We start from the raw sequence: 26152 nt of genomic DNA on the forward strand, positions 1-26152 counted from the left end.
GTATTGTAATATCCCGAGACACTTTGTATCATACATATGACATTGATGATATTCTGAATGTTTCTGGCCATGGTGACCTAAAATTTAACACGTGTCAGCAACAAATGCACAAATAAAATAGTACAATTAATGGTATTTATTTAAGAATAAATCATTTAAAATCACTTACAAGATCACAGCTGTAAAGAGGATGACAGACTGTCTCCAGTGAGTAAAGAAATTTGACATTGTCTTTGGCCTCATTTGCACAATCTGTTATTCTATTATCTAACTCTCTCCATAACTGAAAAACAAAATGAAATATATAAGCAACTGAAAAACTTTTCATTCATTATCTGTAACCGCTTATCCAGTCCAGAGCCTACCAGGAATCATTGGGCGCAAGGCAGGAATACACCCTGGAGGGGGCGGCAGTCCTTCACAGGGCAACACAGATACTCACTCACACGTTCACTTTTGAGTCACCAATCCACCTACCAATGTGTGTTTTTGGACTGTGGGAGGAAACCAGAGCACCCGGAGGAAACCCACGCGGACACGGGGAGAACACACCACACTCCTCACAGACAGTCACCCAGAGCGGGAATCGAACCCACAACCTCCAGGCACCTGGAGCTGTGTGACTGCGACACTACCAGCAGCGCCACCGTGCCACCCACAGAAAAACGTACATTTGTTAAATACAATCTAGTAGCATAATACCTTCAGTGTCTTTGAATGGTTTATATGGAGGACCATAACCACAGCTTCACACTCAGGGCCTTTGATATGTTCTATAATGGAATTAAATTTTGCAGACATCCTCTTCCAATGTCCCAGCTCTGTTAAAGGTCCTGATTCGCCAGGTTCTATCCTTATCAAATCACTCTCAATGAGGACCTAAAAAGAAAAGATTTCTTGTGATTAAAAAAAACTTATGGATGCCCTTTAGTTCCTCTGACAGTGAAATTTTCATATAAAACCTGCACCTGTTTAATTTGCTTGCACCATGTCGTTAAAATCTCCTCCAGTCTGTGCACCATGTCAACATCTCCAGCTGCTGCTTTACGGTTCTCTAAGGAGACGAGCCTAGAGAAGTCAATATCTGAAGCCTTCATAAGTTCAACAGTACCCTCAATGGTCACTTGAATTTCTGCAAAATATATCAGAATTTTGGGGACTTTACTGTATATAAAACTGGTGTCAGTCATGCTTCAGCCACCAGCCATTATGCTCAGACACTCATTCAAATGGTTATAATTTCTGTAGTATAAAAGGCATTCTTACCATCTAGGTAACCTATGTAGCGAGACAAGTTGTCTTTAAAATTCTGCTTATGCTTTTCTCCATGTTTAGACTGATTCAGAGCGCCCCAGTTCTCTGCTGCACATATTGCAGGCATCAGGACGTTTGATAACAAATCTCGTGTTCCCTTAATAATTCCATCTCTAGCATCAAGCATGGAAAAATATATCTCCTAAAATATAAATTGATAGATTAACCAAAATATTAAAATAACTCATCATAAAGGAACTAATTTACAATTTAAAAAAATAACCTCATGGATATTCTTTTGGTTGAGGGTAACTTCAACTCTGGTTCTCACAAAAAACAAACAAAGTCCTTTGAGGCATGTCTCTGAGAGATTTGCTAAGAAAAGGCGCATTATTTTGGCTCCTTTTGCAGTTCCAGGAAACGTACGACCACATTCTAAAACATGACAGTAAAAAAAGACAAGAATACAATCATGGCACATTTAAATAAAATGTAAGTCTGCATATCTTAGCCTCCTGTATTCCTGACAAATCATTCCCTTACCTATGCTTGGAACTTCAGATTCCTGATACAGAAATGAAATGGTTTTGGGACCTCCTTTGGCAAAGAAATTATCAAATGTTTTTAACTATTGGGAAAAAAAATGGCCTATTCATTAAATGCATCTAAATCTAGTGGAGGTTTATTTATTTTTATAGGAGAAAAAATAGAAACCATAGTTAAATAATCTAGCACAATTTTCTGCAACAATATAAAATAATTGGAAGGGAATGTGCTTTACGACTTACAGATGAGTCGTCAAGAATAAATTCTTCAACTTCAGCAATGTCAAGTGATAAGCGGTCAGCCAATATTTCAAAGATGTACTTGTGTGCTGGGGTCAGAAGAGATTTTCGGACTTCCCTTGCCGCTTTGTATTTTGCCTAAGGAAAAACAATCCCAACAGATCAGCTGCATAATGCCTGTGATGAACAGTCTTAAATCAGTGGTGACAACAATTATCTGATATAAATGTTTGCTCTAATTTGGCACTGTCATAACTCAGATATGATCCTTTAAAAAAATCTCACCAGCTTCTCTCTCGGGTCTTCCTGAGCAGAGTGAACACTGCTCATAGATGGACAAAACTTGCTTGTTCTTTGTCCTGAACAGTCTGCACTAGGTTCTAAAGAGCTGGGGTCACCCATGTCCACTGGCCAACGTCCACTGGATTCTGTCAGGGGTACAAGTGCGCTGTAAGTCATGTTACGACTTAAAACAGTTATACCTTAATGTAAACACTGCACATTTGCAATGTTTGGGAGACATATTGCTCAATTTTCCCCCCGAGCCCCTACATGCGACTGGTGTGAGCGACAAAACTCTTTACACATAATTCTGCATTAGTCCACTTAATAATATATTCTATTAATATACTATTAATAATATACTAATAATAATAGTGTCTGCCAAAAGCCATAAATGTAAATGAAGGTCAAAACTTGCTCTTTAGTGATAATGGGTTTCAGTTATGACCGCAGATTAGTCCATTTCGAAATAACCTAGGTTTTTAAAGACCATAGGTTAAAATATCTTCAAGACATTTAAAGTTTACAGTACAGTATATTTGATTTTTTTAATATAGGACCCTAAAGATCTTTATTTAAAAAAATAGTCTAAGATGAATTACTAAAATGCATCTGGAACACGACTCTTTAATTCGATTTTGAGTAAAGTAGTAGCACTTTTGGAAATTTCAATAAAAGTGCCTCTTAACCTTGATTTTGACTGTGTACAAACCTGACAGTATTTTGAAATGAACACAAGAGATAGCTAGCGCTACAAATACGTTAGCTACAGTCAACGTTTACCGAGATGGTTAAACTTTATTTTATCGAACGATACTCTAATGTTTAAATTTTCATATGACGAAATTTTCCCAATACATTTTCCACTGTACCGACGTTCAGACAGTATTTAAGTAATTTGTCAGTCAGTTATTAATTATTTTATTAGAAAACTAGAAAACTACTCACTGAGGTAGCATACAGTTTTAACGAGAAACAGAAGTCCGTTAATTCTTAACACTTAATTTCTAACCGTCGCGAATGAGTGGTTGTGTTCCGAATGGCTCACTGCTTCCTTTGTAGTGCCCTATGTAGGGCAGAAGTTAAATTATTGTATAAACGAAGAGTGTTTTAACGGAGTGCGTAAAATAGTTTAATGTCTCTAGAGCCTAAATTGATAGAATATTTAATATTCATAAAATAATGAATAATATAAAATATACTGTTTATGATACGGGGCCCCTAAAATGTCAAGTTGGAGAAGTACATTTAGAAACTTAAATATTTCTCATTTTAATTCACTGTTCCAGTTTAAAAATGTAACTTCAATCTACTTAAAATTAATAAATAAATAAAATAAACTCATCAAACAGAATATTTAAAAAACGGTCACATTTAATGGCAGTCGAATAAAGGGATTGTACTCGTTAAATAATTTTTACTCGTTACCACAGAATATCAAAATGCGAATAAATATGAACAGGTAAAGAAAACGAAATGTCTTAACTACACTGATAACCCTTGAACTGTAACAAGGGTACTGTACTTTTTTCATCCGAGCAAGTATGTTCAAAGAAAGTGCCCTAAATTTGAAGAGCACAGATTGGAGCGCGCCAGGGCAGTAATAATCGGAAACCAGAATCGGGGGGCACTAGGACCTTGTTCTATTTGCCAGTGCGCACTATACAGCTTTCAAAGGCTGCAGTGTAGAAGAGCACATTCCGTGGCGGCTTTGGAAGAAAATAGGACTTCCTTGTATTTCCGGCTGAAGGTGTAAGTTACCAACGTTTATTTCACCTTTATAGACTACTTTTGTAAAGGGTTTGATTTAATAATTACAATTTCAGTGTATAGAACAGCCTGGGCCCTTTTTTGCTAATACGAAGCTCAATTTGTCTTCTTAATCGCCAGCTACTCATTCTAAATTTCCAGTCCACCTTTAATTGTGTCTTTTCACCTGGTAAGAGTCTATGCTTCAGATCGTAGACGCCGTAGCGTTTAAGGTGGAAGGTTAAACAGCGTTTAAAATTGTAACAAGTGATTAAGTTCCACTTTCCACATTTTAATGGGAGAAGACAGACAGTTAGCCTTTAGAAATGCCTCCGGTTTCTGACAGGAATCCAGTTTTACCCTTGAACTTATGAAACGATAAATGGAAATTTAGATTTGAAAACAACGGTAGAATATATCACTACGTTGGAATAAAAAGCTTGCAATATAACTACAGCTGCTGGGAACCAGAAATAATTCTGCATTCAAGTAAAATATGAGATTTACTATAGAGTTTTTTAGATACTGAGAGCAAGTGTGGATACTTTAGGCTCCACCCTCTGTAAATGTAAAATACAAAGTTGACATCTGTACTGTGACATACACTGTACCTTATTGTGGCAAATTATTTTGATCATGGGAGATGTCTAGAGTTGCCTTAAATTTCATGTTCAAGTGGCATTCCTTTGGTGAAATAATAACTGCAGAAAACTGAAACGGTTACAACTATTTGAGCAGAGGTACAAAGTTCAGTTTCACACTCACACAGTACAACCTCAATGGAAATGAATTTACCAACAAAGCTGGATGTTCTAGAACAGCAGACAAGAGTCTAATGTCTCCAAGCTCATTGCTAAGGGTGTGCCAGAGGGGTATAAAGCCCCCAGCACTGAGCTGTGGAGCAGTGGAGTTATGGAGCTGGGAGAAGCTGAAATGGTGTTTGTGATCCAGAGCTAATCACTCAACATCTGCACCTGATCTCAGTACAGTTTTTGAGGCTGAGTGCAATAAAATGCCGAGAGCAAGGTACCAATATTCTACAAAAGAGTTGAGGTGTTGCTGCAGCAAATAAGGGAAACAAAACTTCCTGTCAGTACACTTAACTACCTCTGTCATGAACCTTTTGACATACAAAGGATTTGATTGAAAGACGTCTAATTCTTGATGCTTCTCTTCTCTGCTCAGTCTCAGCGATGGCGAGCGGAATGGCAACGGTGATGCGGCTGCTGGCTTCTTCCTACTCTGTGGCTGAGAAGGCAGGAACGATAGTGAGGAGAGTTCTCCACAGCGGAGATCTGGAAATCGTTCAGAAGGTGAGATGAGTTGGTGTATAGCAGGGTTTCTCAACCCATGGGCTGTGGATCTCTAGTGGACGATGAAAAATTCCTCTGGTCCTCTGGCCTTTACTGACGGTGGCTAGTGGTCTGCAATGTACTGTCAATGGGACTTTGTCATAAAAATCATTAAAAAAAAATAAGTTCACAGATTGGGGCGGCACGGTGGTGCAGCAGGTAGTGTCTCAGTCACTCAGCTCGATTCCCGCTCTGGGTGACTGTCTGCGAGGTGTGGGTGTGTTCTTCCTGTGTCTGCGTGGGTTTCCTCCGGGTGACTGTCTGTGAGGAGTTGGTGTGTTCTCCGTGTCTGCGTGGGTTTCCTTCGGGTGACTGTCTGTGAGGAGTTGGTGTGTTCTCCGTGTCTGCGTGGGTTTCCTTCGGGTGACTGTCTGTGAGGAGTTGGTGTGTTCTCCGTGTCTGCGTGGGTTTCCTTCGGGTGACTGTCTGTGAGGAGTTGGTGTGTTCTCCCTGTGTCTGTGTGGGTTTCCTCCGGGTGACTGTCTGTGAGGAGTGTGGTGTGTTCTCCCTGTGTCTGCGTGGGTTTCCTCCGGGTGACTGTCTGTGAGGAGTTGGTGTGTTCTCCCTGTGTCTGCGTGGGTTTCCTTTGGGTGACTGTCTGTGAGGAGTGTGGTGTGTTCTCCCTGTGTCTGTGTGGGTTTCCTCCGGGTGACTGTCTGTGAGGAGTGTGGTGTGTTCTCCCTGTGTCTGCGTGGGTTTCCTCCGGGTGACTGTCTGTGAGGAGTTGGTGTGTTCTCCGTGTCTGCGTGGGTTTCCTTCGGGTGACTGTCTGTGAGGAGTTGGTGTGTTCTCCCTGTGTCTGTGTGGGTTTCCTCCGGGTGACTGTCTGTGAGGAGTTGGTGTGTTCTCCCTGTGTCTGCGTGGGTTTTCTTTGGGTGACTGTCTGTGAGGAGTTGGTGTGTTCTCCCTGTGTCTGCATGGGTTTCCTCCGGGTGCTCCGGTTTCCTCCCACAGTCCAAAAACACACGTTGGTAGGCGGATTGGCGACTCAAAAGTGTGTGTGTGTGTGTGTGTTGCCCTGTGAAGGACTGGCGCCCCCTCCAGAGTGTATTCCCGCCTTGCGCCCAATGATTCCAGGTAGGCTCTGGACCCACCGCAACCCTGAACTGGATAAGGGTTACAGACAATGAATGAATGAATAAGTTCACAGACTGTATACAATTATTAATACAAGTCCTAAAAACAGCTGGATTAAATTAGAGTTTTGTTTCCTTTCAACAAAACTCAAACAAATAGCTGGGCCACAATTACTGACACTTACTGTGTGTTAAGACCTCATCTAAAACTCAGGAGACAAAAAAGGTGAGCTTTCAGGGGTCTTTTTCCTCAGGAGAAAATATTAAGAACAGTAAGAGATCTAGGTTAAAGTCTCCACCACCACTCCACTCCACTACAGGGATAATAAGCTGCCCCTTATCATATTTACTGCTGAAACCTTAGGCATTTTATTAGTTATGAGCGTGAGGAACTGATGTGAGGATTACAGACCCTTAAACTGATACAGAATACTTATTTAATAAATAGGGGATTTATCACAAATTAATTGGTTTTCCAGCACTTGAAAATATCTGCCAAGAAAGCCGATAATAATCAAAGTAAACCAAGAAGATCTGTTGTATTTCTCTACAGCTCATATAATATTTATATTGATTAATAATCTCCCTTCTTCCTGTACTCTGTTCTTTTACTGTGCTATGTGTGTTGATCTTAGACAGGAGTTAATGACCTGCAGACGCTGGCTGACCGGCTTGTTCAGAAGAGTATCTGTGCTTCTCTGTCAAGGAGATTCCCCAAAATCACAATTATTGGAGAGGAGGTATGTGGCTCTTGCTACCTGTCCTGTATGTTATCAAATATTCCTTACTTAAAGACCCTGCCCAGTGAAAATCAATGGTTTAACCTTGTTATTATGTCCATGTTTATGTGTTTATGTATGTGCTAGAACTGCCCAACTCCAGTCCTGGAGGGCCTGCTCACACACACCTGAGTCAACTCATCTGTTAATTGCCAGGTTTAAGGGGTGTGTACTAGCAGCGCAATCACCAAACTTTGCTGGATACCAGCCCTCCAGGACTGGAGTTGGGCACCCCTGTGCTAGAAAACCTATCATGAATCAGACAGGTCTACTCACTGCTAAGCCTTTCCCCTTTGAAACTGCAGTTTACAAAAACACAGATTCAGACAGCCAGGGTTTCATACATCATATGTGGAGCTGAGCTTTCATGCTCCAAGAAAGAGGTGGAGGGGTGGGTGGATATGAAGGTGAGGGCTAATTCATAGATTCGTGCCTAAATGAAGGCAAAATTCGAAAATAACATCTGGTTTGTTCATAACTACAATTTAAAATATGTATCATCAGTGCACAGTCTGTTTTATCAGTTAGAGGTACATTTTCATGGCAGGATATAATCAGATTTTTATATGGTCCTTAATATAGGATCTTCCTTCTGAGACAGTAGAAGAGGACCTGATTGAGACAGGACAGTATGATGTCATCTTACAAAAACCATGTCCAGAAGAGTACTCCACTCTGAAAGAGGAAGAGGTAAAATAAGAAGATAAGGTGTAGAGTACATCATATTTATACATCTCAAGCAACAGTATCTTTTTTTTTTTTATTAAAAGAGTTCATAAATTTGTGATCACTGTTTTACCTTCAGCTGGTTGTATGGGTTGATCCTCTAGATGGCACTAAAGAATACACTGAAGGTAAGAAAATGAATCACCAAGCACATATTTATTACTGTTTTTGACTGTGAAGTCATCTATGTTTAAAATAATTGAATACATGTATGTAATGGGTAATCTTTCAAATCTTCAGTGTAATAATTAAATAATTAGCCTACAGTTAAAAATACCAATATTAACAATAACGTCTTACTCCTGAAGATGGCTTAAATAAAGGAAAATGTGCTCATTTAAAAATACTCATGTACATATGGACAAGGCCACTGAGTGACTCATTTTTTAAAAACCTAGAGTCAGAGGGAGTGTTTAGGTGTGGACGGGAGGAGTTAGCTTTCATTGCATAATCATCCACATTGCTGTCTTTTTAAATCCACCTGCTCTCTGCTGCCTCATTGTCCAGAGAGTGTTGCCTGTAGCTTCAGCTTGCGAGGGGTGTTTCCCTCTCTTCACCTCCATCCTCTTCATCTCTCACACCTGCTGCTCACCCGCCTTGATCCATTCTCTACTGTCCCCTGCTTCTCTTTTCTCTTCTTCGTCTCTCTGTCTCTGCTGTAGCTGCAAAGTTACTGGACGGCCCAGTGATCGTTCAGAAGCGGTTCCAGAACCACACAGCTCCAATCCGTATGGTGACAGGGAGGAACAACACCCATCTAAATTTGTGTTTCTCAGAATAAAACTGTTCTCAAAGCATTCTGTCTTAAAGGCAACCCCCACGGTTGAGACAAGTGAACCTCAGAGGTCTTGCTCAGACACGCTGCTTTACTTTTTGTTTTTTTTCCTACTGCAACATATCTAAATTGAGGAGGACAGATTTTCCACTATTTAAAGGATGTTAACCCCCTGCATGTGATGTTCAAAAACTACATTAAAATTAATTTATCAATTCACGTAATAACTTTTCCCAGTAAACATGACACTTTTGTTCTCGTCAGTTTTCTTCAAATTGTTATACGTATCTTCTGTAGGGTGGTTCATTTCTGCAGTGAGGTGTTTCAGTGCAAATATTTAATTTAGCTCAAATATAAAATTCAGCCTAACTCGGTGTAACACTTCACACAGAACGTGATATTGCGAAAAAGCTGGTTTTTATGGTCTTATTTTACATATGACTAGGTTTTGGTTTATACTTTTTAATTGTATTAGGCATGTAGTTCTTTTAGTCACACAGCTCCAGGGACCTGGGGGTTGTGGGTTCTAGTCCCGCTCCGGGTGACTGTCTGTGAGGAGAGTGGTGTGTTCTCCCTGTGTCTGCGTGGGTTTCCTCCAGGTGCTCCGGTTTCCTCCCACAGTCCAAAAACACACGTTGGTAAGTGGATTGGCGACTCAAAAGTGTCCGTAGGTGTGAGTGTGTGTGTTGCCCTGTGCAGGACTGGCGCCCCCTCCAGGGTGTATTCCCGCCTTGCGCCCAATGATTCCAGGTAGGCTCTGGACCCACCGCGACCCTGAACTGGATAAGCGCTTACGGATAATGAATGAGTGTGGTTCTTTTAGGGTCCAGCAGTCTTAACAGCCAGAGCTCCCTTTAAAAGTGTGTTTCAGCAGAGAAAATGTCATTTACACGTTTTTCCCAGTGCGTCAAAACATGTTTAGTGTCTTAAGTTTACTTCTTTAGAGTGTGGTTAGTCTAGATGCGTTTCTAGAACCTGGAGGTAACATGTTTGTTATTAACCCTTGAAGCAATTTCACTGGCAAATGTCAGCAACTATGCTGTGGTTAAATGAAATAAACTCTCAAAAACGTTTAATTGTACACACTCAAGCCATTTATCTACCCATCATTACACTTATTTAGCGCCTTTCTAGACACCCAAGGACGCTTTACAATCCACACACACTGGCAAGAAGCGGCAGCCAAACGCGTACTCTCGACCAGGAATGACCGTCCAACTGGAGGACTGCATCAGGCACTAGGATTTCACCCAGTACAAACACATTCACTCACACACCAGGACATTTATTAGAGAAGCCAATTCACCTACCCTCCATTCTTTTGGACCATGGGAGGAAACCGGAGCCCCCGGAGAAAACCCACGTAGACACGGGACTTGAACCCAAGATCCCAGCGCTGAGAGGCGAACGTGCTAACCAATAAGCCACCATGCCGCCCAACAAACTAAGAACAGAATCAGTACTTTCTGATTCTTATGTCATGATATATTTTATTACATAACTTCTTATTCTGTCCTCCTGGGTTCTATAACTATTGATTTACCTTAATTAAATTAATTTATTTTGCATTGATTATGCTCTGATGCATCTTTTTAAATATAATTCACTATAAATTTTAAAACTAATAAAAAATAAAGCATACTTGATGAAATACACAGAATGAAGGTTAACGAACTGTAAATTTCTTTCTGTTAAATGAATGCTTTTAATATTTATTGGCTGTTTTAGGAAGTTTATAATCATAGTAGTAAACTGAGATGTATTCTTTGTGTAATGGCAGGGCTCCTGGATCATGTGACTGTGCTGATAGGCATTGCATACAGAGGAAAAGCCATCGCAGGAGTAATAAATCAGCCCTTCTACAACTACCAGGTTAGACTACTGCACATTTTTAATGGAGCTTATTTGGGACTATACAGCAGCTAAGTTTTACAAGAATAATTCACATTTTAACACCTTCCTCTCCATCATGTTACTCACGACAGCCATAAATAAAACTGACTCACCTTATTGGTCTTCACTCGTATCTCAGGGAATTATGAGGAAGAGTACTCTGTTAAAGACGGCAAAGAAAGGCTCTTGAGCACCCTTTTGATTGGCAAAATGAGGAGTGTTACTTGCAGACGTGCACAAGTGTACCATTTGAGACTGGGCAGAAGTGAGGTCTGATGCAACGTTGCTTCATAGATTTCGGATGAATATGGTGGCTGTTAAAAACATGGAAGGTCTCACGTTAAAAAACAGGAAGAGACAGTCACTTTGGTAAATGCCTTTGTAGGAAGAAGCTTATGCATTATGTTCATGCCTTCAAACTGGGAAAAAAAAAAGTGAAAATCAGATTGCTTTGTTGAATTTTGAACATTTATCGACAACCTGGTATAATTTTAAAAAATGATTACAAATATTTCTTGTCCAGATTACCAATTTCTATAAATTTAATTATCCACAACTGTGATTACTGATTATTCCAGATGGGAGAAGATGCCGCTTTAGGCAGGACTCTGTGGGGAATATTGGGTCTTGGTGCTTTTGGGTTCCAGCTTCAGGACGTTCCAGAAGGGAAACGAATTGTCACCACCACACGGTCTCACAGTAACAAGCTGGTGATTGATGCCGTCCAAGCTATGGAACCACATGATGTGATCCGAGTCGGAGGAGCTGGTAATAAGGTAAATAGGTTGACACATACTTCACACACTTGATTCCATCTTATGGCTTAGAAGACTATGAAAAGGTCTAGAGTGACATACATATCCCTCTAACTGTAATTAGTGGATTTGTGTATCATTCTTTATTTTATGTTCAATTGGCCAGTGGACACCTATAAGGAAATGTTGTATCATAACAAAGTCAGATGAGACAGATTGGTATGAACCCTAGAGGTGTCAAGTGCATCTTTTTATTTTTAGTTTATTTTGTGTTTATTTTTTTTACTACAGAATTTGGAGAATTTAAAAAATTCACAAAAATACACAAACATTCCACAATTATTGGCACCCTTAACAATTTCTTGGAAAAAAATGTATTTGAATCATTTGTCATTTCTACTGTAGTGTATAAAGTGGATCAAAGTATCTTGGAACCTTTAATTAGTAATTCATCACTTCCTATTTCCCTGGGGTGTAACTATGCCGTTACACAGAGGCCTATTTCTCTTACTTACTCTTAAAAATGGAAAAGACAAGAGAACACACTATTCAAGTAAGGCAGATGTGTGTTGACCTTCATAAATCAGGCAGTGGCTACAAGAAAATATCCACTCACCTGCAGATGCCCTTATCTACAGTCAGAGCAATCATCAAAAAGTTCAAAACATCTGGAACTGTGACAAACTGTGACAAAGCCTGGAAGAGGACGCAAGTGTATCTTTCCACCACGCACGGTGAGAAGGATGGTAAGAGAAGTAAAAAGTTCTCCAAAGCTCACTGTAAGAGAATTGAACCAAATGTTAGCACCTTGGGGTTATGAGGTCTCCCAAACAACCATCAGGTGCTATCTACATGCCAATAAGCTGTTTGGGAGGCATGCACGGAGAAAGCCTTTTCTGAGTTATACTCATAAGCCTAAACGGGTGGAGTTTGCCAAGCAGTACCAGGATTTTAACTGGGACCGTGTGCTTTGGTTAGATGAGACCAAGACAGAGCTTTTTGGCAACAAACACTCTAAGTGGGTCTGGCGTAACACCAGAAAAACACGTCATACCCACTGTTAAGTTTGAGGGAGGAGGATGATGCTGTGGGTCTGTTTCTCCTCCAAAGGACCTTTGAACCTTGTAAGGATAAATGGGATGATGAACTCTTTGAAATATCAGGACATTTTGAATCAGAATCTGGTGGCTTCTGCCTGAAAGCTGAAGATGGGTCGTCACTGGGTCTTTCAGCAAGATAATGACCCTAAACATGTGGCCAAATCTACTCAAAAATGGTTAGAAAGTTAACCATTGAGTTAGATGAGTTAGAAAGGTTGTGCAAAGAGGAATGGTGGAAGATCCCTCTTTCTGTATTCTCCCATCTTGTGAAGAGTTGTAGGAGAAGATTAAGTGCTGTCTTGTTCGCAAAAGGAGGTTTTACAAAGTATTAACACCAGGGGTGCTGATAATTGTGGCACACATGACTTCATTCAAAAATGTATTTCTTTTTTTCCCACCAAATAAAGACACTTGAATTAAAGCTTAGATTTTTCTTTATTGTATTGTTGTCCTATATTATTGTTGTTATTATTTTCTTTTGTAAAAATAAAATCCAGAGGTGCCAATAATTATGGAGGGCAGTGTGTGTGTAAAAAAAAAAATATATATATATAAAATGAGATACAATGTTTAGCACATTTAATCCTTTCTGGTCAAACATCTGTTGTACGTAAGCCGTAGAAGTATTAGATGGACAAATATAATAAAATCTCAATGGACAAATTGAAAGCTGTCGCTAAGTGTTCTGGAACAGCAGAATATAGTTTGTGCAGTGACTATGAAGGTTACTGCCTCTAGAGGAATTGATGAGTTTCAAAGTATTAACCACTGCGTGTCTCCTGCAGATCATTCAGCTGGTGGAGGGTAAGGCCTCAGCGTATGTGTTTGCAAGTCCTGGCTGTAAGAAGTGGGACACGTGTGCTCCAGAGGCCATTTTGCACGCGGTTGGAGGTAATACACAGCATGTGCTGCTTTTCCGCTGTTTTTACCTAATCTCTATCTTATGTAGCAGACACACAAACAGTCAATTACCACTCACTTCATCTTACTAGTAATGGAAGACAGTGGCCAATTCCATCTGTAGACATTTGTGTAAAGAGCCTTATTAAATTAAAGTCAAACGCATTTGTAAATTAAGCTGAAGATCTCTACAATTACCTCTATCAGAGATCTGGAATACATGGAACACAGTTTCTCTTTCTGCAAGATTTCATTTGTTAATGTTAAATGTTTGATTTCTCATTACAAATGATTATGAAGTATAAGCAGTGTTATGTTCAAAATAAAAAAAGACCCAGTTTATGGCGTTAAATTGGTTGAACGTTATGGACACTTGATCGTGACATTAATTTCTGTTGCACTGAAAAAAAATGCAGTCAGATTTTGATGCCGTGTGGTGAACAACATCTTATTTTAGATTAGTTTTAGACTACTTATACTTGGATATACAGGATATTATACATTCCATATACAAATGACATTCACAATAACAATAAACATGATAGTTATTTTCACTGCTTTGGTAGAAAACAAGGTATTGTGAATGTTATCTCTAACTCTGGGCTCCTACACCTTTTTCTTTCTGTAGGAAAGCTGACTGATATGCATGGGAGGGCATACTGTTACGACGCTGATGTAAAGCACATGAACTCTGCCGGAGTTTTAGCCACGCTTAGGAATCATCAGTACTATGCCAGCAGAGTTCCTCAGACTGTTCTACAGGCTCTTTCCTCAGACTAAAACACTCAACACTCTCACGGTGCATTTACACGCGTTGCACTGCAACAGTTCCCATTCATTTTCAGTGGGGGTTGTTGGGTTCATCAGCCGCACTTGCAAGGTGCATGATTGGTCCAGCTTGTCTGATTGGAGAGGGGGTAAAAGGTTTGGGTGGTGCAGTGTGGTGAAAGGTTGAGCAGACCTGAACTTGAGTGAGGAGTCCACAATGCAATGAGTGAAGTAGTCTTTTCATGTTCAAGATGGATGTGATTTCAATTGGATGATGCAGGAAATGGCTTTATTGTGTCTACATGCAGGGAGCAGAGGTGGGGGTATGCGTTCACACCAGTTGCCCCACCGGAGCAGTGTAAATGTACTGTAAGTGTTAGTGTATGTTAGCTGATGTGCCTTCACTTGCTGTTATGAACTAATCAAGTTTAATTGATTAAACTGTTCTCTTTAACAGGAAAGGGAATAGTAATATTATTATGATTGATACGGTAGCCATTTATGAATTGGTAATAAGTGAGTGTTTATATGGTAATGTTGTGTTTAAAAAAAAAAAAAAAGAATCTAGGGTAAAGCATGGATACGGATAAACAGATGTTATCAGCTGATGTGAGATGCTGCAACACTCTCTACATTGTCTGTACATTACACCATAGCTAACTGTTTAAGCACCTGTCAGAAAGTAGTAAATATTTCACACTAAAACAACATTGTGGCAGAACCAGTGCCCTGTGTTTGAGGTAATAACCCTCACAATACACCAGTTGCTGCTGCAAATACTGCATTAATATCATTAATAACATTTTAAGGAACTATTATTTTTAAATGTATGGGCTACCATATTATTCCTACTCATTACCAATCTGTAAAATGCTTCCAGTGACAGGATTTTTACTGTCTTGTCTTAACCATGTTTATGAAGTTTGCCATAATTTCATTCAGGTTCTAATCAATTCCATGTATGTTTTATCTGGCATATACCCATGTGCAAAAAAAACTGGAAAGCCCTGAGGGATGTTCCACAAAGCTGCATTTCTCAGTTTTGCCAGATAACTCTGACCCAAATCAAATCAAAGTCCAACTTTGCTGAGGGATATTTGATATCTTAAATTATCTGGCTAATTTAGAAATCCTGCTTTGTGGAATACTTTCCTTCAGTTTTACACAGGTGAATTTGGCAGTATGTAAAATTTAGCAAATACATTAATTGTACATGGTAATATGCAGAATGTGTACTTATTTGCACTTCAAAGGGAATAAATACAGATATTTAGTTAATAGCTGATATTGATTTCCATCAGATGCAATTTTTGTTCTCTGCAGACCTTTGATTGACCAAGAGATATAAAAACAACATATTCCACTCCTTCCATCTCCACACACAGAGTCAGGCATTTCTGTAACTAAGTAAATTAAGACCAAGTTTATCCTTGATATTGCACAGGACCAATTATATATGGGATATGTATATTATAACTGATTATTCTTAAATTATATTATGTCCACATTAAATATACATTGGAATGTTTTAAATATTGCATTTATATTTGGACACTAAAACAATAAACCTTGATTAAACATCCAGTTTGGGTTCAATGGCAGTTGTCTCAGGAATAATTGTGTATCTCACACCATTGCATCATTTCTTTGGTACAAATGTGGCCCAATGTTTTTCAAAGCATTTACAAACGAGATTAGAAATGTAAAAAAAACCAGGACATTAAACAACATCACTGTTCCATTTATTCCATTCAAAGAATTTGAAACAAACTTGGTACAAATCTCAAAAGTGAATCTCAGAAAACACTTGAACATTTCCTGACTTTTGGTAACAGGTCAATAAAAGGCATACTGTAAAGCAATATCAAACCAGAACCAATCAGCAAAGGTTTAACAATCACAGAAATAATCGTAAAAACAGTTCTTACCCTGACATTAGCTGCAGAGTTATTAACTTTACTATTTAGAGGCCAAGAAAACAAAATGCACACCCATTCATGTTACCAGGAAATACTCAAATCAATTCAGGATTAAGATCAGATGGCAGTACTGAACAGCAGTGTAAGGCAATAACTACTGATACACACAAGGCCTATTTTTGCTTTCACCTGTGCAAACGAATCCCAAGAAAGTGATGAAGCAGCTTAGGGCAAAAGCTCATACATTAGTGCACCTTTAGTTTTATTTGGTTAGAAAATTGGAAAGTGTGCAAATGTCTTTCAAATAACGAGCTTTCATAAAATGTCCTGCAAAACCTAGGCCTGCCTACTTCTAGATTTTACAGAGCTGTACACTCTAACCTACCTGACTCAGTACCAGTTTTAACATGCCCTCGTCCACTTCGCCTAACCATTTCCCCTCGAGAGAAAGCCTGATATTATTCTAAGAGACAATTCATTACTTGATTAGCTCAAGTGAAATTTATCAGATGGGTGGGAACCTGAGTGGAAACAAGTATCAACTTCAGCAGCAGAACTTGCCAAGAAATCTGTAATCTGACATTTTCCATTTCATCCTCCAAAAATGTCAGACTGTTATGTCATGCCAACGAACCACTGTAAAATGCTTCAATATATTTAAAAACCATTACATTCAGTTATTCATGACTCTGACAGATTGCTAGATATCAACAAAAAGCTAGCAAAAACCAAATGAAAGCAAAACCCCAAATCTTACAGCTACATAAAGCAATAATTTGCTCAGTTAATTTACTTCATTTTTAAACGTCTTAAAAGTTTTGCATTGTAAAACTTGTTTAACTGATACAGGTTAAACACGATACTTGGCTTAAACACAAACAAGGTATAATTTAATAATCCATTTCTTACTGTCCATGCCTCCGCATTTCTGCTGTGAGTAGTTGTGTAAAAGAGATATGACAAATTATAAATTGAGGCATTGAACTAGGCGACGGTATGTTTAAAAAAAAAAAGCACTTAAACAGACTCTACATCTTAATCTTCAGTGGTCAAGTCTCCCTGGTTCATTAATGCATTGCCCCCTGCCTTGTGTTTTCTAAAACGCTACCGTATTTAAACAAAGCACCTGATAAATTGATGGCAAATGTGCAAGGTGGGCAGATTTCGGCACTTCAGTAGTTTAATATGAGAGCTGTACATGCTACTCAACACTGTACCAGAGTCTTCAGTATGGCTTTTGTGTATATTGTGAATAATCATGCTGTAAATATTCAGATCGGTTGCATGAGCTTTCCCCCAAAGCCATTCATACACAAACATGGGCCTAAAGCTTAAGGCTGGGAATTGTCCTAGTCTTGCTCTGCCCACAACCACATTAGTTGTAGCTACTGTTGAGAGTTGTACAAAAGCTGTACAAAAGAGTCACAAAAAATCCCAAGAAGCCTAATTAGAAATTGATGCCCAGTTGTACGTTACATGTCCAAAATATGAGAACAATCCTAATGAGTGACTTCAGCTACGTTAAAGTTACGCTTTGCTGACACAGGCATTCAACTGTGCACATATAATTAAGTTAAAAACCTTTGACCCTGCCATCATGCATTGGACTGCAGAGCAGTAGAACGGTGTTCTATAGAATAATGGAGATCCATTTAATACTTTTGGATGAGTTGGAGTGGTGTTTGTACCTGTTTTTGAGTGTCTGAATGCCATAAAATCCCCACAGCCATGTTCCAAAATCTAGAGTAAAATCTTTCCAGAAGAGTAGAGACTCTTACTGCAGCAAAGGGGATCAAAACCCATCGTGCTAATGTTGCTCGATAACACAAATGACAACACTGAACTTTCATTCATATACAAAATAAATATCAATTCAAATGAATAACCGACTGATGAGTTGTATTCTACAGTTTCTCGTTTGGTTGAATGGGATGTTTTTTGGCTGTTCTGTAAAGCTTGTCTAACCAACCAAAAGCAGCTATGGAAGAACGTATTTGTGAGCAGAGCCTGGATAGCGTTCTTTAGAAAGAACATCCAGATTTCTGGCAATTCAAACACTGTCATAACTAAACATTCACACATGTACAAGGTCAGAGAATATCCTATTACACCCAGTCCATGGAAATGAAAGTGTTTTTAAGCTAATCTGGTTGAGAAACTTCAATACCACTAGAACTGGCAAAATGCTTTAATTACAAATGTAAAACTACCAGGTCGTTGTTTAACTTTTTCCAGCAAAAATGATGTGTTCGTTTATTGACAAATACATATGGTAAAGCTTTCAATAACTATGATTCCTTATCTCTCTTAAATTTACATTCTTATGTCTGAAAAAGGATAGAATAAGCTTATTTTTCTTGTTCGGTTTCTAAATGCTGGACGTTGTCTGGACTGGATTGAAGAATATATACAAGAACAAAACTCCCAGATCCTTTCCTATGTTTTTAAAAACACCCACATACTTTTTTGTGGAGGCAAGACATATCTTGCTTCTCACACCACCCCCTCCCTTTTGTCTATTTATTCATGTTGCCGTGAAGCCTGTAATATAGCACAGACTGAGCAACAGGTGTCACTGCACTGTATAACCACAGCCACTTACTTAATACCAATCATTAATAGAAATACCAACAAACAAGCAAAGGAAAAAACAGTCACAGCAAAAGAAATATGTACATTAAAGTGGTGTCTGCAGGGTGAAAGGCCTGCCCTAGAAGACACACGAGGAGTGGAAAGGGGCTCCAGAATGCTACCAGCTCACCTCTTTTTTGGGGCCTGAGCAGTGCGAGGAGGAGTAACTGGACGACCTGAGTTCACTCCACCATACTGATATTTTGTCTTCTTTTCTGATGGCTTCAGGATCTGGGCAGCAGAGAATGGACAGTTGTGTACAGGGATGAGTAGAGGAGCCTTAATCAATCCTCCAGTAAAAGCATTGTAATTTGGGTAGAATACTAACTCCATAAAAAGTTCCTTAAGAAGAAGTACAAAACTAACAGCTCCAAAAATACTAATTAAATACTAAATATGTTTAAAAAGTGCAGGGGACCACCAAGCTTCACAGGCTTGATATGTATGATGACAGGAATAAACTGATTTTCTTCCACTCTAATGGTGGTTTCTTCTCTACAACACCCTGGGGAATCTGGAGGCGCTGTCTCTGTGGCCACGCACACATTCAAGACTATTTATTGAGGTCTATACCTGCTGTTAAAGGTTTAACTATAACTTAAATGCGAATAGCCCCACAAACTATGGGAACCCAGCACAAACTCCTGAGCATCTCCATGCTGTCTGCAGCCACAGCCAGGGTCCCGTTGTCTGGAGGGGACGCTCTGCATCTAGCACCAGAAGAGGAAAAACGGGACATGGGGCCTATGCCACACTGGACTCTCTCAGAGCCCAGTGTATTTGGCATGTGGATGAAGTAAGTGTATATTCACTGTGTGTATTTACCTGGAAGGAGCACATGAGTGACTCATCCACGCTCATCATTCCTCCGGCGTTATCAAACTCTCCACAGTAGTTTGGGGCGGAGAAAAGCGTAACCAGCTGCCGCTTTGCAAAAAACTCATAACCGTCTTCAACCACCTGCAGACACCAGCACACATCAAAACTGAGCACAAGGAAGTCACAGGAGCAAAATCACTTCATGTAGTAATTCTGAATATATTTGTTAAATACAGTTAGCAGTTTTTGGTTGGTTTGCTTGGGGATATTAATGAATATCATGAGATAAATGATGATGCTGATCTGAATCTGAAAATATATATTTTAATATGCGTCCATTATCCTAGCAGTAAACCTGATGATGATTAAGCATTAATAGTTAAAGCAAAGGTGTGATACATCTTTCCCCATATGTACATAGTAATAGACATCATGTTTCGTGTTTGAATTTTTCATCTTTAGTCTAGATCTATGTGATTAGTGTTGGTGACAATAAATAAAAATGCAGTTTTTGACATCACACAAGGTAATCAATGATTACACTCGTTAATTTACATCATTTAAATCCTTCATTAGCATTTTAATGCTAAGCTAATGCTAAAGATTTATTTACACTGTTAAACATTCACACCTGAAGTTTGTAAAATATATTCATTGTCATATTTTAAATATATTACAAATATTTATACATATAGTCACTTAGTAAGTACGAGTCTTACCGTTACTCTTTCAATAGTGCTGGCTATGTTTTAGAAATGTAAACATGATTGGTTGATTCCACGTTGCTTCATAATTACGCGAGCTATAAACAATGCCAATAGTACAGATAAAGTTACGGCTGGTCGAAACATATCATCTAAATTTGGGGTGTAAGGACAAATGATAATCTGACCATTGTGTAGACAGTCATTTTACACTGGGTTCATTTTAAGTTCCCTGTGTCTTACCTGATGTGCCCTGCAAATAAGGTCTAGGTCGTGACGGTTGAGAAACTTGCTGACCACATCAGCTCCGAATGTGAAGGATACGCCTCGGTCATTTTCACCCCAGCCCTGAACGTCTTTATCTGGATCTGACCACAGTAGGTCACACAGCAGCCCTGATAATATCAAAATATTTTTTAGTAAATATATTAATGGTGTCCACCTATAAGATCTCCCTTTGTTAATTCCAAATAAGCTGCAGTGTTACAGAAGGAAGACATATTACACGTTAACAAACATACTGAAACTTAAGAGGGGATGGGAAATTCATTCATTCATTATCTGTAACCCTTATCCAGTTCAGGGTCGCGGTGGGTCCAGAGCCTACCTGGAATCATTGGGCGCAAGGCGGGAACACACCCTGGAGGGGGTGCCAGTCCATTCACTCACACACTCACACCTACGGACACTTTTGAGTCACCAATCCACCTACCAACGTGTGTTTTTGGACTGTGGGAGGAAACCCACGCGGACACAGTGAGAACACACCAACTCCTCACAGACAGTCACCTGGAGCGGGAATCGAACCCACAACCTCCAGGTCCCTGGAGCTGTGTGACTGCGACACTACCTGCTGCACCACCGTGCCGCCCGGGGAGGGGAAATGTAGAGAGATGAGGATGGGTTTCATGTTGTTTTGGTGTTTGTGACCCAAACCTAACCATGAAAAAAAATCACTAACTGGGCTCACTGATGTTTAAATTAATATCATAATTTATGTAAAGTGTAAAACCTTCTCAGAAGAGAATAGGCTGTTACTAAGGAAACAAGTATGAATACCTTAACTTCAGAAGAAATGCACAGTAGGTATGTGTAAACAAACCTTTTTTTCCATGCTGCATCAAATGGACTGGAATACTCCCTAGTGAACAGTATACAAAATGTTAGCTTATTTATTTTTTTGGAGCAGGACACACCTGTGTCAGGGACGTCTGTGGGCCTCATTATGCGGCGGATCTGCTCCATAGACTGAAGATCAGGAGAAAGACCTGCAGAGAGAAAAGAAAAACCACAAACAATACAAATATTCATAAAATTGACAAAAAAAAAAAGAATTACAACACTCTAGATCTACCACTGCTTTTATCATTTTCTTATAATGCTGTTATTATGTTTTTACTTTCATTTTAACAACTATTAATCTTAACATAAAATGCACAAGATGGCTTCTGTCATATTCCAGTGGATCACACATTAATGGATTCATTTCTAGTGTATAGTTTAAACTGGATACAATCATTTTATCCCCTGATCTCAGTACACACCTCCATGACAGCAGAAAATCTTCTCATCAATAATTGCTGCTATAGGCAAACAGTTGAAGCAGTCTGTGAAAGTCTTCCACAACTTAATGTTAAACCTACGCTTGCCTGAAAAACACAGAATTGAAGTAGCAGATGAATAAAAGATATTAGATATATAATAATATATCTAATATCTACACTTATAAAGGCAGGGAAGTGTGTAAAATGTAATTAAAGGCTAAGCACTATGAAAGTGTCAAACAAATAAATACAGTGGAATGTGAGTTCCTAACTTGTGTTTATTGATAGTCAGAAAGCATGTTATTTCTTACTAATTCAAGGAAGAAGGTTTAAAAGACGGTTGCCCCCCTCCAGCGGTGTTCGGAAACTCTAATAGACGTCTTGCCTGTGACGTAGATGGTGGACAACAACTCTAGAAGCTGCACTTAATTTAATGCAAAATGACGAAAAGGTGTGTTGTTTTTGGCTGCAATCATTCAATGTACAGTGGGACATCTGTGAACAAATGGCCCAAAGATCCCAAAATATCCAGAAAATGGACTACATTTTTCAACTTTAGAAAGGACCATCCGCTCACTCCGTTATCTGTAGCTCATTTCACTGGTGCTTTTCCAACAATATGGGCATGTGAGGACACCAACGAAAGGTGTTCAAGAGCCTCTGTAACATGGAGGTAAACAGGGTAAGGACACTCACTTCGCCTGTTTTAGTTGGTGTTAGTTAGCATTAGCTTGACTTGCTAAACTCGGTGGCTCAAATTATACTCGGCTACGTAGCTGCATTACGGAGGTTTATAGTGTCGGATGAATTCGAGTTCGACTTCGATCACATTTACAAGAATAACGGTACCTCTACATTTGAGTTTAGCTTATTGCTAGGCTATTGTCATGAATAATGTTGGTTATTTAGCTAGATACTGTCATAACAGTCAGTCATAACGGGGTTTTACCGCGTCGTTGTTCAGCTGTTGTCCACCAGTGACGTCACGGTTGCGTTCAAGAATTTCCGTAGCGAGCTCGGGTTTTTCCGTCAATTTCATAAAATTGTCAGTTTTAAAGCAAATTAAGCTGCTATTTTCATTTTAATTCATACTTATATCTGTCAGTAACTAAAATAATGTGAAATATTCATGGAGGTCCATTAAGTGGTGCTTAGCCTTTAAAGAAGAAAAGTACAAATCTCTAGACTCACACTCATCATAGAAGCCATAGATGCGGTTGATGGAGGCACACTCGTGGTTGCCGCGGAGGAGAAAGAAGTTTTCTGGATATTTGATCTTATATGCCAGGAGGAGGCAGATGGTCTCCAGAGACTGTTTTCCCCGATCCACATAATCACCCAGAAACAGGTAATTCGCCTCTGGAGGAAAACCCCCGTACTCAAACAGCCGCAGCAGGTCAGTGTACTGACCATGAATATCACCTGTAAAAGAACAAAAGAACAAAGAAAAATGATTTTCACAAGGACACAGTTGAATTAGTGAAAAGTATCTCATTATATTAAGCTATGCAACAAAGTGAAACAATTGCCAAAATCCAGATAAATGTTCTTCTCTGCACACCATAGAATTTTTTGAAGCTCCTCTTATGCAGTCATTTGAGGAACTTAAGTTTGCTGTCTGCTGAGATCTAGCTTAATAAAAAATACATGTATTGACAGTAGAAGCACACTGAGCTAAAAGCCAGTGATTTAAACATACTTTGTGTTAGCGAGAGGAAGTGAGAGAGGTGTGGGAGGACATGTGAAATATGAAGGGGTGAGTAGCACTGACCGCAGATTTTAAGTGGGGCCTCCAGCTCCAGCAGAATAGGCTGACTGAGGAAAATCTCACGGGACTTTATACACAGCCCCCGCACCTCCGCCTCCGTCATTTGAACGATCTTCCCTGGCCTGCATCCTCGCACTGAAACAGCAGCAAAGACATGAAACAGCCTTACAGAGTATTTATTTAAATTCAAATGGAAAAGGATGAACTCTCCAAATTCAGGGCCAAACAGCCAACAGCTCCACTACGTTCCAATGCATCTTTTACACAGAAGTACATTTACACGGTCATGGTCATGTACTGTAATAATAGTTTATCTTTTGTCTCTGCGACCAAGCTGATGTACACTCTCTGTTCTGTCTAAAGTTTACTTCTCATGCCAGGATTGGTGCCAGAACCTTCAAATTAACAGCTCTTCCCACAACACCATCTGGCAGCAACCAATGCAAATGTGAAATATGATGTCAGCCCTCTGCATGGATTCAGATAAAAATGAGTCAAGCAGCAAGTGTCTGGCCCTCAGCATGAGATGGAAACTGTTCCAACTAGGACAGAAGAATATAAACTCCCTCCTCCAACGTGTCCTTGATGGTAGAAGCCAAACATACTTTGCAACCTAGCTGCAAAGAGCATGCCAATGAAATAGCAAGACATGGATGCCATGCTATTTAAACTACTGGCTGCATGACAGCAATAAGTAGAAGGTCATCCCAATTTTTTTCATATAAAAAAACTAAATGAATGCATGAATATGGATGTTTTTATAATATTTAATCATGTGTAAAAAAAAAATGATTATGGCTAATTGTTAAACAAATCATCTGCACATCTACTTTGCCATGGTGTTATGCCCAATTTCGCACACTATTAGGGCTGGACAATAAGTCAGTACCAATATATATCATAATACAACATTTTTCAATAACAATGGGATGATTTTTATACACATTGTCAATATTATTAAATATACATTATATACACAGCATCTGTCACTGACCGGTGTTCATTACAGGGCCCTGCCATCAGTAAATTACATTTAATTTTAAAGTTAGTTTAAAAATATTAATATTGAATAAGCCAAGAGGTTTTTGTTTGATGGTGGTGTCATGTTACTTTCAGTTCTTGGCAGTTTTTCTGTGGCTGTTTTATCGTTCATATTGATATCACAATTATATCGTATTCAACCAAATTAAGAAATATATTGTGATATAAATTTTGGCAATATCGTCCAGCTGTACACACAAGGGTATTATGTCTTTACTACGCATACACACCGGGTAAACCCTGGCTCCTGGATTAATTAAATTCAAAAGAAGTTAATAGTTATTTGCTTCATACACACTGAAAACCTTATCTGGGTTAATATCAAGCATAAGCACTGATTCACCACAAAGTAGGTCATTTGGCTACATGTCCAGTCCAGCACTGTGGACAAGAGGCATAAAAATGCCCATTGCCATATGTAGGGTTCCATTAGAAATATTTTATTGGAGTGGGTTTGGTCCTGTGCTTTAGTTTCTGTACAAAATATTTGACAAAATCAAACAAGCAAGATAATCAACCAAATAACGCACAAAGAATCAAATAACTAGAAAGAAACGTTATTTCACATTTCTCATTTAATATACAGCCCAAACAGAACCAAATAAAGCAGTTAAACCTGTACAAAATCGTCTGTTTATGTTGAACATAGTTTCTTAGTGAAACGTTCAGTTCCACCTTAAATACCAATGTAAATGCCGCATCATTTAAGGTGGACCGTTAAATTAGAATAAGCTTCTTCCTACACTAGGCGTATATCTGAGCTAAAAAAAACAGTGCGCTCCACGACATAGGTTCAGAACTCATGCTGAACCTCAAAATCATAATCAGATACTATAATTTATACATAATCATATCTACCACAGTTACCCGTTTAAGCGAATTTACTAACCACAGCTTCAGCACGACAGACTAACACTAACACCCAGAGCAACCCGAGCTAGTCTATTTTCTTGGAACGTTGTCCAAATACACAAATTTAAGGGCAGAAAAGAGTATTTATGTACCTTCCAACAGTCTGGAGATCAGACTGTCAACATTGAGCTCCCCTTCCGCCATTTCGCCGAAAAGACACAGTGGCGATTCCAGACACAGCGAACAGGGGGCGCTCCCGAGCGAGCGGAAGAAAATAGAAAAAATGGCACGCTAGTGCTATGAAGCTAGGTCATGGCTACATGAGGGCTGAGGTGTGTTCACATAATATTTGGGGCTGGCGCCCAGAGGGTTCATATATTCATCTTTTCTAACCGCTCTGGGTCGCAGTGTGTTTGGTGACTACCCTGAATCATGGGATGAAAACACACCCTGACACTGGTGACACTTTCACAAACCTCCCACAATCCAACAACTTGTGTTTTTGGATGGAGAGATAATAAAAACAAAGAACCCAGAAGAAATGGATAAAGAGTTGTGTCACTGTTATTAAAAATGCACTACTTTTCTATTGGTCCTTATTCTTTTCTCCATTCTTTATTATTTTTATTTTTGTCTTGTAATTTTTAAAAAGTATTTATTTTTCCTAAAATGATTAAAAC

General features: G+C 39.2%; 3 protein-coding genes across 9 annotated transcripts in view; 1 reads left to right on the forward strand and 2 right to left on the reverse strand.

Annotated features, from left to right (window-relative positions):
- LOC136701551 (dynein axonemal heavy chain 8-like) overlaps positions 1–18911 on the reverse strand; it is a 58515-nt gene extending 39604 nt beyond the window's left edge. For 5 of the 6 annotated variants that reach the window (XM_066676141.1, XM_066676143.1, XM_066676144.1 and 2 more), the window contains exons 1-9: positions 3270–3344; positions 2325–2467; positions 2043–2177; positions 1798–1882; positions 1538–1689; positions 1267–1456; positions 969–1132; positions 703–879; positions 170–283 (exon numbers count right to left, since the gene is read on the reverse strand). In XM_066676141.1, coding sequence (XP_066532238.1) covers positions 170–283; positions 703–879; positions 969–1132; positions 1267–1456; positions 1538–1689; positions 1798–1882; positions 2043–2177; positions 2325–2441 — 1134 coding nt within the window. In that variant the 5' untranslated portion in view covers positions 2442–2467; positions 3270–3344. Of the gene's footprint in view, positions 1–169; positions 284–702; positions 880–968; positions 1133–1266; positions 1457–1537; positions 1690–1797; positions 1883–2042; positions 2178–2324; positions 2468–3269; positions 3345–18874 lie in introns of those variants that run through there. The other variant, XM_066676140.1, reaches the window with a different exon arrangement.
- Positions 3941–15796, forward strand: bpnt1 (bisphosphate nucleotidase 1). Of its 2 annotated transcripts, XM_066676146.1 has the most exons (10): positions 3941–4073; positions 5256–5383; positions 7134–7238; positions 7860–7967; positions 8083–8131; positions 8666–8731; positions 10559–10650; positions 11250–11447; positions 13312–13417; positions 14055–15796. In XM_066676146.1, exons 2-10 carry the CDS (start codon positions 5264–5266, stop codon positions 14204–14206), a joined length of 996 nt encoding a protein of 331 aa, XP_066532243.1. In that variant the 5' UTR covers positions 3941–4073; positions 5256–5263; the 3' UTR covers positions 14207–15796. The 2 variants fall into 2 exon arrangements, with proteins under 2 accessions (XP_066532243.1, XP_066532244.1); XM_066676147.1 differs by lacking the exon at positions 8666–8731 and having other exon boundaries at positions 14055–15795.
- LOC136701553 (serine/threonine-protein phosphatase PP1-beta catalytic subunit-like) lies at positions 15897–25785 on the reverse strand. The gene is made up of 8 exons (XM_066676148.1): positions 25625–25785; positions 23583–23714; positions 23003–23233; positions 21812–21916; positions 21464–21535; positions 20511–20662; positions 19570–19704; positions 15897–18975 (listed from the first exon to the last, which is right to left on the reverse strand). The coding sequence occupies exons 1-8, from the start codon at positions 25674–25676 to the stop codon at positions 18871–18873; spliced, it is 984 nt and encodes a 327-aa protein (XP_066532245.1). The 5' UTR covers positions 25677–25785; the 3' UTR covers positions 15897–18870.
- Between the last annotated feature and the right edge of the window lie 367 nt (positions 25786–26152).

The sequence above is a fragment of the Hoplias malabaricus genome, chromosome 7 (genome assembly GCF_029633855.1).
Source record: "Hoplias malabaricus isolate fHopMal1 chromosome 7, fHopMal1.hap1, whole genome shotgun sequence".
In the NCBI taxonomy this organism is placed as follows: domain Eukaryota; kingdom Metazoa; phylum Chordata; class Actinopteri; order Characiformes; family Erythrinidae; genus Hoplias; species Hoplias malabaricus.

What these genes read in the sequence shown, in the direction of transcription:
- bpnt1 (XM_066676146.1), top strand. Translation starts at nt 5,264, where the DNA reads ATGGCGAGCGGAATGGCAACGGTGATGCGGCTGCTGGCTTCTTCCTAC. An exon ending in CACTAAAGAATACACTGAAG is followed by an intron (nt 8,132 to 8,665) that starts GTAAGAAAATGA and finishes TCTCTGCTGTAG; the next exon opens with CTGCAAAGTTACTGGACGGC. An exon ending in AGCCCTTCTACAACTACCAG is followed by an intron (nt 10,651 to 11,249) that starts GTTAGACTACTG and finishes TGATTATTCCAG; the next exon opens with ATGGGAGAAGATGCCGCTTT.
- LOC136701553 (XM_066676148.1), bottom strand. Translation starts at nt 25,676, where the DNA reads ATGGCGGAAGGGGAGCTCAATGTTGACAGTCTGATCTCCAGACTGTTG. An exon ending in GATTTTCTGCTGTCATGGAG is followed by an intron (nt 21,536 to 21,811) that starts GTGTGTACTGAG and finishes TTCTCTCTGCAG; the next exon opens with GTCTTTCTCCTGATCTTCAG. An exon ending in CACAGACGTCCCTGACACAG is followed by an intron (nt 20,663 to 21,463) that starts GTGTGTCCTGCT and finishes TGATATTATCAG; the next exon opens with GGCTGCTGTGTGACCTACTG.